This window comes from Semicossyphus pulcher, unplaced genomic scaffold, assembly GCF_022749685.1.
Source record: "Semicossyphus pulcher isolate SPU_LCO1_2020_fin unplaced genomic scaffold, fSemPul1.0.p SCAF_18, whole genome shotgun sequence".
Lineage (NCBI taxonomy): Eukaryota > Metazoa > Chordata > Actinopteri > Labriformes > Labridae > Semicossyphus > Semicossyphus pulcher.
Genome location: NW_027211691.1, coordinates 5,653,408 through 5,665,770, shown reverse-complemented (window position 1 = coordinate 5,665,770; position 12,363 = coordinate 5,653,408). Strand labels below are relative to the sequence as shown.

Genomic DNA, 12,363 nt, shown 5'->3' with positions numbered 1-12,363 from the left:
CATGAGAAATAATATATAAAATTAACAATCATATAAACCTTTCTTTACAATTAACAATTGACAATTAGGGTACTTTTCCCCCTTAAAATAATTTGGAGTTTAACCTACAACATATTTTCTTCATATATACTTGAACACTGCAGACCTATACTGCAGCTGCTGTAGCTAGCACACTGACCATCCTGGATGTGTGTGTGTGTGTGTGTGTGTGTGTGTGTGTGTGTGTGTGTGTGTGCGTGTGTGTGCGTGTGAGTGTGTGTGTGTGTGTTTCACACTATTAATCATAGCAGTCCCCTCTCTCCCTGCTTGTGTGATGCTGCTGTAACAGCGAGCTGGTCGCTTGCTGTAAACATGAGGGTCGCACTTGCAAGACGACCTGTAGTCTGAGGTATGTTTAAACCCTCTTTTTTCAATATATTGGATAATTGTGCAGTTAACAGGCTAACACTACAACATTTGTGTGTTTGTCTCACTGTGCTTTTCATCACTAGAAAGTATTGCTCACTTCCCCCGCCTATACTGAATTTGTGTTGCCCAAAACTCTACTTCCTCTTTCCTCCTCGTTTACAAAACATGTCTAATCTGATTATCTTCAGTGCTTTACTGTCAGACTTCTTAACTTCTCCCTGGCCTTGACTTTACTCATGACTTAGCAGAGAAAGATGGAGGAAAAGACCTCTTATCAGAAAGCATTACTTTTTGCCGAGGCCCCTTTTCATTCTTGACAGCTTGATTTTTTTTCCTCCCTCTATCCTCTGGTAGAAAGAATGGCAGAAATGTAAGCCTGGGTTACAATTTATCACCCAGCAGCGTACAAGGTGAAATTTAGCAGTGCCACAGAGGGAAAAGGAGGCGCTGAGGCAGGAGGGAAGTTTGGCAAGTGATCTGACAGTGATTTAGAACTGAACCACTGCTAGGACCAGTCTTAAAGAAAGTGATAAATGATGAATGGTGGAATTGACAACCATGGGCGTTGTAATGAGCTTGTGATTGGACACATTATTTTCATGCGTTTGTTATATCTAATCTTAAAGGAATGAAATCCTATGTAGAGAAAAAAAATCATGATTATTGCCAAACTCCAATCTTGTCTTCTTCTTAGCATCAAAATGAAAAGCTTGTATTTGATCTTCTTCTCAAACATCAACCACTGATGTCTTGAATGAAATTTCCCTTTAAACAAGTAAAAGAAAGTGAAAAACAGAAACATGCAGCGTGCTGATTAAAAGGTTTGATTTATTTAAAGAGCTTAGATATACACAGGCAAATACAAGAACTGAATCAAACCAAAACCAAACATCCATCAAAACCAGCTCTCGTTTTATGGTGCAGCTTTCTCACACAATCTCCTACAACATTTGAAAACAGTTTTAAAAACATGATTATTACAAAGAAGAATACAACTTGTGCTAAAACAAAAGGGACATGCGAGAATGACTGGACACACTTGATTCATTGTTTTTGGAGAAGTGCATTATATTAGGATGGTCTATAGATGGTTTAACCACAAGAGGCTATTTTGACAGGTTCCCTATAGTTTCCTTTTTAAACAAAGCTTTAAAACAGATTAGGTAAGTACAGAAGCCCTGAGCCATACATTTTATTTACTCCATTTCACATGATAACGAGTTCATTTCTGGTTGATTTCTCAAGATCTTGACTTATTAATCTCTTCATCTCAGGATAACAAAGCTGGTTTTCTTGCGATAACGGGATATTTTTCTGTCCACCTAGAAAAAAACAGCAATAGGCTGGTCACTGTGATATTACAGACCACGACATGCCATGCTGCCATTGGCCACACTAATGAGGTAAGCTAAAGTAACAATCTTGAACTTTTTCATTTAAATAGATGTCTTTTAAGTCACTATCTATCACCGTATGAGTTAACACAATGGTGATTGAGCCTATGGCCAACTGATGAAAGCCTTTGCATTTGCAGTATGTCGTATTTTTATGGACTGGGTGTCTGTGGCGACTTTGGCGGAAAAAATCACAGGTGGCCAGTTAGTGATGGATTTTCCATCACCCAGCAGTGGTTGGTCTGCCAGAGAGGGTAGGCGGAGTGGCTGCACTTCTGGTTTCTGTAAGCATTGCGAGGAAAACGGTAATCTACTGTGGATGAACAAACAAAGAAAAGATCGATGACTACAAATACAACTTAAAAAATAAGTGAAAATCCGAAGAAAAAGAAACAAATTCGACGCTCAGATTAAGTCAGTTTACAAACAAAAGCAAGAAAAATCTAGAGTTAGAACCATAGGGAGCAAGCCACAGACGTCTCGTTACATTGGGAGTGCTCTTGTGATTACCGATTATCGCCAATGGGAGGACGCTCTAGAGCACAAAATTTGAAATCTTCAAGATTGTATCTTTAAGCCTGTTGCAAAAAACAAACAGTTTTTTATATATAACTCGTATAACAGTGCTTTATGGAGCTAAGTGGAAGTGTGCACTTTTGTGGCAGGTGGAAGTACCGTAAAATGTGAAATAGTGTTGAAATAACTTGTGTACATGTTTTAAATGAATAAATGGCCTAGCTATTAGAAAACCTTTTTTACCTCCGGGATACCCCCTGCCAAAAAACAGACTGCATCTTATATTCTGTTTTGACTTATATTCCAGATTTTACGGTATATAAAATGTATAATATATGTAGAAGACAAGTCCATGTACATTGTATTCCACAAATGAATGTTTGAAAATTTCAAAATATACCTGCAACAGTCTGAACAGTGAAATTAGCGACACAGCAAAAGAAAGCGTAGATATTGGTGTGAATCTTTTAATCTTCTCACATTCTTATTGTTTCTCCTTAGGATAGGGCACAGAAATCCGTCCAGCTTTAATCCTGTTATGGATGAAACCTTATCCCTACTTTTACTTCCTTTCTCTCTACCATTAAAAAGCAAGAAGAATACAAAATACACCTTCCTTCAGCTTACGGTTCAGTGAACACACTGCAGTCCTCAGAAACAAGAGCCCTCCCCTTCCTAAAGCGCATTTTGTGTACTTTTTGTGAACATATTGGTTCCGCTGGGCTGACTGACAGAAACATGTTTCTTTAACCCCGGGAAACGTTTCACCAGCAGCAGTCTGAAATAGTTCTGGAACTTCTTCCCAACAAATGTGTAGAAGATGGGACTGATGCAAAAGTAAATGTAGGTAAAGTTACGAGTGACATGAACAGTGTAAGCCGATCTCTTCAATTCTTCACAGGTCACTCCTGCTCTATTGGCTCTATCACGCAACAGCAGTACAATGTTGTATGGGGTCCAGCACAGAAAAAACAACAGGACAATGAAGAATATTAACCTGACTGTCTTGAACTTGGTAACTATTTTGGATGACAGGACAGTGATAGCAATCCTAACATAGCAGTAGACAACAACAACCAGAGGAAAGATCAAGAAGAGGAAGAGCTGAATGTAAAATCCAGATTCTCTCAGAACTGCTACATGACCTGTATTTCTACCACTGTCCTGGCAGTATGTTTTTCCGTCGACCGGATAAAAAAACGTGGAGTGTAGAAAAATCTCCTTGATGCACACCAGGAGGCTGACAATCCACACCACAGTGCATGAGATCACCGCATAGCGCCGACTCCTCACTCGCTGTGCACTCAAGGAGTACACGACTGCAAGGTGTCGGTCGAAGGTCAAGAGAGTCAGAAAGAGGACAGAACTGTAGAAGCCCAGGTAGTAGATGGTTGCAACAATCTTGCACATGACCTCACCAAAGATCCAGGTGGTGAGCTGCTGGTACACTGCCAGGAAGGGAAGGCTGGTCACGAAGATCAGGGATGACACCACCAGGTTCACTAGCAAGATGTTGGTTACAGTGGTAAACCTCTCAAACCTAGGGTTGGACATTTAAACAGTTAGAACAAGAGAAAACTAAAAGCCTAATGGTCACACATGCACGTTAGGTCATTATGTTTTACCCTAACTGGAGGTGGTTTCAGTGGAATACCTGCATCTCTGAATTAAGAGTCCAAAATTACACAATTGTAAGATAAGGTTTGCATTTGCATCGGCTCTCCCTACTGGTGGTAGCATGCAACGTATGACCGTCGTTAACTCTTGCAATTTTTGGATTGACCTTCGCTGTGCACCATTTATGTGGTTACGCTTACTGTATTTGGCTAGTGGTAATCTAGCCAGGCGCAATCTTCCCACTAACCGGGGAAGAGAGGACAACTTTTATGAATGTGGTGAAGAAGTGGCGCTGATAGTGGGTAAGGGGAGATTTGCCATGACAGCAACGCTAATAAGATGAGTTGCAGCGTTTGTTGCGGGAACTCCACCAACAGTGCAGTACCAATATTATGTAATTATCTGACTAGGTTGAAATTTAAGCTGAATCAAAGTTGGTTTTGGAGGAGATGTACACAATCTTAAGATCAAGCTATCTTTAGTATTTTAACTATATGAAGTGGAGCAGAGTGTTTATGTATGTTAACAGGAGTTTAAACACCTCAAATTCTTGGCTTTTCTAAAGCATACATGTTCAAGATTATTATCATTACCAGCCATCATGAAAAAGTGGTTATGTCTGAATATTTTATTTTTTATTTTTGCAGTTTGCAGATGTTTAACTTAAAGTCTGACACTGTCTTTACGCAAAAAAAGCAAAGTTATGTCCAATTTGTTTATTGAAATTTGTAGGTCATGTTCTAAAATAGCAGAAGTCCTGGTTTAACCTGTTGAACGTTACACAAGTTGTCTGGTTCAGTTTTGTGGTGGATGATGTAAGCGAGCTAGCGTGTTGACACAAACATCTATAAGCATGTCCTCACATTGATCTCTCAAAAACAGTAGCATCAGTTGTTCCAGCAAGTGTCCCAAAACAGCATCAGATCAGGTTCAGCTATACAACAGTTAGTTCTGACCAAGTAATCTGATTAGAGGCATTCCATGAGTGCTGATAAAGAGAACAACATCACTGGGACTTTTCACTGTGTGTATCACTCCGCCTCAGCCAGGTGTTCTGATTACTGTTAATTCCATCTGCCAAACCAAAGCATTAATGCGGTGTTGTTTCATCAATTAATAATAATATCATAAATAAGTTACTTTTATACGATCACAGGAGTGTTTCATTATACTTGCTGCTAAAGCTTAAATTTGCCAGAAACCAATGAGAAAAACTAACGTGTAAGTGTACCTGCACACGATAATTGCATTCAAATTCCATTATGTAAAGAATTAGGTATGTGTAATCAGCAGGCAGGTTTTTTTGTCTTTTGGGAACCAACAAGGCTCATTTTGCTTCGTAAAGGCCTGTGTCCACTAACGGCATTTTTTTGGGCTGGCAGGGCCCATGGCCTCAATTTCACAGCACTTCTTACCGGCGCTTACTGTTGCTAGGATACAAATTTTATTGCGGCACTTCTGCTTCCCTTGGTAGTGGCTGCTAAGTCTGCAAAGTTAAATTGCTCTGTATGCTTAACATTTGCTTTTATTCAAATAAATTGTATAAAGGAAATGTAAAAACAATGCAAAGGAATATCGTAGCTTCTCCTCCTCGACTGTTGTTTACAAAGTTGATATCAGGGGCCGGTTTCACAAAGATGTTTTAGACCCAACTATAGTGTTAGGCCTGTCTTGATTTTGCTCATAGATTACTTTAATGCAAGTTAGACCATTTCACACAAAAAAATGTAGACAACTTACCCCCAGGCTAACTCAGCTCTAAGACCCATGTTGTCATGGTAACAATCAGTGACACCTGCTGACCAATAGCACCAAACTTCTTTGATGGTCCTTTCAACGTTTTCTTTTTGTAGTTACACTCTTTTGCTATATTTTCCAAGTTAAATGCCCTTATAACTGTTGAATTCTCTAATAGACAAACATTTTCTGCTGGGCTAAACAAGCTTGAGCGGTTAGATGAGGGAATTTGGTCGGCCATTTTTTTTGTTTTGAAAAATGTCTTCATTTTCCCAGAATTCAATGCACCACAGTCCTGCTCAAGATCAAGGTCAAGAACTAAACTGCTTAGTGAAACGAATGTATTTAGACGTCTATCTGAAGTCTGACTATTTGTTATATCTAAGCCATAGTCAAAGTCTATCTTTGTGAGACCGGCCCCGGAAGTCCCGCCCCTTCTTGATTTTGATTGGTTGGTGAGGAAGAAGTGACATTGACCAGCACGGCTTGTTCCAAAAGTTGAAATGTTTTTAACTGAGAGCGCTTTGAGCAAAATGCCAAAAAGTAGCTCACACCGAGGGCGTTTTTGCGCTTAGGAAGTTGAATGCTGAAAACGCTGAACTGCATTGTTTCTGAAAACGCCATTAGTGGACACAGGCCCTTAAGGAGTGCTTTGTATAGTGGTTAAGCTTCTCCCTGTACATTACTTATTCTGTTTTTCAAGAAGTAAAGTTTGGATCATACACATAGGTGCTTTACATTTAGTTAAGAACCCTGAAGGCAGGTGAAGATTATCATTATATTTTTGGCTGACCTACACATGGGTCTGTATGTGACTGACTGACTGAAGAACTCTCACATTCTCAATGGATCAAGAAACAATAATGATATTATTAAATTGAATTTTAATAGTCTGTAGTTGAAAAAGCCAGTTTTCATTTTGTTGATTTACTTTTTTAAATGTGGAAAATGTTTAAATATATTCGCTCACAAAGGTAGGGGGCAGTGTTGGAGACAAGGGTATGGAGAGGACAGTTGGTAGACAGTGACAGAGTAGTGGTAGCTCTTAGGGCTGACCCATAGACTGTATAAAAAGATGGACTACATGACAGCTCCCTAAAAGTGAAGCCAAAACATTTTGTGCGCCCCCTGCTGACTGGCTGCAGTATAGGTCAAAAAGCCTGCCTCCTCCATGTTAACAGGTGGGACATGGGTCAAACTATAAAATCAAAATACACGCCCGATAAATTTTTCTCAAACATGGTTTCTGTCATTTTAGCTAGTTATTATCATGCTGATTTACGTCCAAGTGTTCATTCTTCTGACAAGTTTATTTTTAATAAGTTATTTGATGCTGTAAAAACGATGATTGCTCTGTTGACAAATTAGGCTCCTGCGTGCGGGATCCTTGCTGTTTTTTCGGTAAGTTAAGTGTGTGTTTGGGTTAGTCGATCTCTACTGCGCAGACTTTGGCTCCGTATGACGTCACCATCGCAAAATGGCAGCACCTATCACACGGGCTATTTTGGCATCAATTACGTACAATGGGAGCAGATGGAGACGCGTTGTCCATCTATATATACAGTCATTGGGGCGACCACAGAGGAATTTTGCCTTCTGAATAGCTGCTGTATGCCTCTTCTTGGGGTACATGAAAAAGATGCTACTAGTATGACTTCATCTTGTACTTTCCCACTGTTAGTCATTTTTCTGACAACCTGAAAACATGTATAATTATTTATAATTTAGAGGACCATAGGTTGTGTCATGGAATTGTATTGCATTACACTGCGGGGTGTTTCTGTTATTTGCCCCGTGAGGTTAGACAAAGTATGGTGGTAAATTGAGCTTTAATTTGCATTACACAGAATCATAATAACATACAGCTTTATATTGTTTCTAGCAATTAATGTGTTAAGTATATAATTCCCATTCTGTAATTATCTCTTTATATATATTTTAATTGTTAGCAGGAGGATTTTTCCTCTGATGTCACACTAAGTGGGGGAAGCCCAATTGCTGGTAGTGTGCTCACTGCTGTTTTGAGGTTGCAAGTTATATAAACTCCTGACATATAGTAAGACATTTATCCTTCCATAATGGGGGGGGGGGGGGGCCTATCCCAGCTGTCACTGGGCGAGAGGCATGGTACACCCTGAACTGATTGCCAGTCAATCACAGACCTGACACATAGAGACAGACAACCTTCCACAGTCTTATTCACACCAACGAGCAATTTAGAGTCACCAATGAACCTAACGAGCATGTCTTTGGACTGTGGGAGGAAGCCGTGCTAACCACTGCACCACTGTGATGCCATATCGTAAGACATGGATAGTAAAAATCTATACAGACATTTGGCCATATTTCATATGCAGAAAACTATTTATTAGCTATACCGTATCGCAACACAACAGCTAACACAAGCATTCAACAACTTCCTAGCTAACATTAACAGTTTTTAGTGTCAAACGATCTGATAGGAAAGTTGTTACCTAGCTTACAGCAATGTTAGTTTGCTTACTGTGATGTTAGCTAGAAAATGTTTGAATGCTAACGTAAGCTGTTTTGAGTTAGCCCGAGTAGTCTACGTAATAGGTAATATAAAAGTTGTTTTACCTTGAAATATGGCCAGATGTGCCTCCAGATTTTCACTATCTAGTGGCTTATCAACCGAGAAGTGTGGAAAGAGAACTAGTTGTCAGATTACCTTGAATATAAGAGGCTTTGATTACAATGTTACATCACTGTAACAGCATTTAAAGTTTCCCACCCTGAGTGTGACTTCAAAGGAAAATGGCCACCATGTAAATATGGTGAATACTGTTTTTGAAAGGTCAAGAAAATGAGTAATTTCCAGAAGGTTAATGGTTCCAAATTAACCAACTGTAACCACTGAGGGTCATGCGAACAGATAATACATTTAACATCTTCAACAGTTTAAGTGCAAAACCAGAATCTGTTTCTTATGTATTATTTCAAATACATCATGTATTCAGAGTTTTCATTCAGGTTTTGAGTCTTTGCAGGTCTACTCACCTATTGATGATCACCAGGACCAACACGTTGCCAAAGACACTGAAGAAAAATATAAAGTAATAGAGGATGGATAGATAAGCTCCCAGACTGTTGTCAACCTGCCTATCACATGGTTCGGGGAGCGTTGAATCCTTATAAAATGCTTCATAGTCTATTGTTGTTGTTGCTTCCATCTCAGCTCAAATGCAGAAAAGTCTGTAAGATACAGAAACACAGTCAAATAGAGTCCTGAGCCTGCAAAGAGAACAGTGAATTAAAAGGCAGATGTTCATGGGATTGAGAACGACATGAGCTGACTTACCACCTGCCCAGGAGAGAGGCTGCTGCTTGCCGTTTGAGTCTAATGGCCACAGCTATCTGAGTCACAGTGAGTTCAAGTCACTCCATGATAAGTCAGCCAGCAAAGGGAAGGAAGTACCACAGAAATGTGTGTGTAAGTAGGAGGGATTGGCTATGAGTCTGCATCGTGTGGCAACAGACCTTCTGAATCACGCTCCCCTCCCTGGACAGTTCAGTTGATGAACAGACAGGGCAAGTTTATCTGTCTATGTGACATCTTATGACATTCAAATCACATTATACTAACTGTAGTGATAACAGTTGTTTTGATACCAATAACCAGTTTATGTCAGAGGAAATACCTGTAATACTTTATAAAATGCTGGTTTAAGAAATGCACTGACGCTATACCATCATTTGTCATCCCTCCTTTCATTTTGTGTTGATCTTGGCAAACCCTGTGGACAAAGCGGTACGTCATGCATCTCTCCTGAGATGAAGATGAGACAATTGTAAAGATGAGACAATTGTCTGTAAATCAATTACACTTTCAAAGACTCTAGATGCTGTTGAAGCAGTTATAATATGAATATATTCTGTTTTTTGTACTGCTGTGCTCTAGAACTTCTTATGTAAATTTGTACTTAATTCTTTTTTTTTTCTTTTTAAACTTTCTTTCTTGAGCAAAGTTAGACAAACACACCTTCCAGTCATTACAGCATTTTTCTTTGAAATCCACTGAGTAAACATCCAAAACTTTTAGTCGCTACATGTGCACAACTTTATCTTTACCCTCATCCACTTCCCTCCGCCCCCTCATCCACTTGTCACCTCCCTCTATGAGACAGTATCATCCAGAAAAAGTGAGTTTATAAAACCCTTAGTGACCCAATACACATAAAAATAACAAATAAAAGACTGTGACAGTAGAGGCCACAAATACAGAGTACATCACCGGCAGGTTACTTACAACATGGAGTAAAGAAATGCAAAAGTTTTCCAGGCATGCCTAGCTCCTCACCTCCCCCATCACTTTTAGCCAAGGTGACCAACGTCCTGCAAATTGTTTATTCTGCAGTCTCAGCATGAAAGTTATTTTTTCCATTGTGTAAATTCCTGTCATGTGTCATATGTTGGAGGGTCTTTTTTAAGCTTGCTGCTGTTATTGCTTTCTTGGCTGCTGCTAGAAGTACATGGAGTAAATATATCTTTTTCCTACACATCCCCTCTTCTGGGATGACCCCAACGATGACCAGCAATAGGTCCCTGGGTAGCTGAAAACCAGATACTCTGTCAGATACATCAAATAATTCCCTCCAAAAGTTATCCAGGACAGGACACTTCCAAAAGTTATGCGTATGGTTGGCAAACTCCTCTCCACTCTTCCTCCAACACGCACCTGTTTGACGGGGATCTATTTTGGAAAGGATATGAAGGGTTCTAAAGAATCCACTGGAACTCTCTCCATACATTTGCGTTAGTGACTTTCTGAAGAGATATTTTCCCAAACCTCCTCACAAATTTCTAATTCAAGCTCCCCCTCCCATTTCTGTTTAATATAAAAGGTGTTCTCCTGTTTCATACTAGATAATGCTCTATATAAATCAGATATCGATCTCTTTGTGTGCTTTCTATTCTGAATATTTGTCAAGTATTGCTCAAGAAGGGAAACAGATTTCCTAAGGCTGGTCCAATTTGGAGGTTTGAGAAAAAAAACTTCTTATCTGAAGATATCTATAAAAAAAATCTGATCTTGGCAGGTTAAATTCATTAGTTAACTTTTCAAATGTTTTGAATTCCTGACCCTCAATAAATTGGTGGACAAAACTAAGATTAAGGTGTCTCCATTTTTTGTATGTCTGTGTCTAATTTGAGACCCTTTAGATGAGCAATACCCGACAAAACAGATATATCCCTAAGGAGACCAAATTGAGTACGGACTGATTTTTCCATATCCAGCCACCTTGTGACTACCCTGTCTGAAATCCAGATGGTCAATGCCCTTCATTGACAGGCTTGCCAGTAGTGTCTAAGGTGAGGAAGTTCCCACCCTCCTTGCTGTTTAGATAATTGTAGGACTTTGTATTTTACACGTGGGCGCCTACCTTGCCAAATAAACCTGGAGATGAGGCGATGAAGAATTGAGAACATGTTTTTGGGTGGTATGAACAAGAAACTGCATTCATTCTAATACTCTCTATTCTACCTGAAAGAGTAATGGGATGCACAGCCCATCTGTTAAGATCTACAGATATCACTTAATTTACCTTATCCAATTTAACCAGGTCCTGTGGTATAATGGTGCCCAAGTATGTTAAACCAGCTTTAGGCCACTTGAATGAGAATGTTGCTCCCCTCTGGTGGGTGATAAGCGAGTTCAGAGCCAAAGCCTCTGTTTTAATAACATTGACCTTATAACCAGAAAGGTGTCCAAATTTGAATTAAGCAATCTATTAGTCTTTGAACTGAACTTAGAGGTTCTGAAATGTTAACTAAAACATCATCGGCGTATAGGGAAACTTTGGGGATTTCGTTGCCGACCTCTATTCCTTTAATAACTGTGTCATCTCGTATCACCTGTGCCAATGGTTCGATGGTCAACGCAAAAAGGAGCGGTGACAGAGGACACCCCTGGCATGTTCCTCTCCCTAGACCAAAAGATTTAGATATGTGTCCATTAACTCTTTTGAGGGGCTTTGAGCTTTGAGGGGCAGTGCATGCAGGGATCTGGGTAGTCTGCAGATGTTATCTGGCAGATGACAACCAACTAAAAAACCTGTGTGGTCTGGATTTATTAACTTCCACCCATCTAGCTAGTACAGAAGTCAGCAATTTACAGTCTGTATTTAAGAGTGCAATCGGCCTGTAGGATGCGCAATCTGTGGGATCTTTATGTTCTTTTGGTATGACCAAGATGATCACCTCCTTCCAGGCCGACGGCGTACTTAATTCTTTTAATCCAATTGTTTTTTGTATTTTGTATCTATTTGATTGTGTAAAGCACTTTGAATTGCTTTGTGTATAATTGGTGCTCTATAAATAAATTTGCCAATCTGCATAATCTCTTCTGCTGCGTAAGTGGTATTCCCTTAAGGAAACATCTTCTCCTGTTGTCTGTTACAACTGTCAAACTTCACAGACCACAGTGAATCTTTGACCAATGTAAATATAGACCCTTCTGATCTGCATGGTGTGCATCATTTTGTAGCTTTGTCGCAGCGCTGATCTGTATTAAGAGTAACTCTTTAGAGACTGACAGACTTACACACCTCATACTCTTTGTATATATTTAATTAAGTATAGTTTGTAATAAACATTTACTTAAAGCCGTGCATTTCTCTTTTTGTCATGTCTTGTGAGCCGGGTCGTGACAAATATCATGGGAAACATTTGA

At 39.5% G+C, this 12,363-nt stretch overlaps 1 protein-coding gene across 1 annotated transcript; it reads right to left on the bottom strand.

Moving 5' to 3' along the window:
- Nucleotides 1-1,239: 1,239 nt before the first annotated feature.
- On the bottom strand, nt 1,240-9,078 carry ccr12b.2 (chemokine (C-C motif) receptor 12b, tandem duplicate 2). The gene is made up of 3 exons (XM_069667373.1): nt 8,992-9,078; nt 8,691-8,885; nt 1,240-3,858 (listed from the first exon to the last, which is right to left on the bottom strand). The coding sequence occupies exons 2-3, from the start codon at nt 8,861-8,863 to the stop codon at nt 2,994-2,996; spliced, it is 1,038 nt and encodes a 345-aa protein (XP_069523474.1). The 5' UTR covers nt 8,864-8,885; nt 8,992-9,078; the 3' UTR covers nt 1,240-2,993.
- Between the last annotated feature and the right edge of the window lie 3,285 nt (nt 9,079-12,363).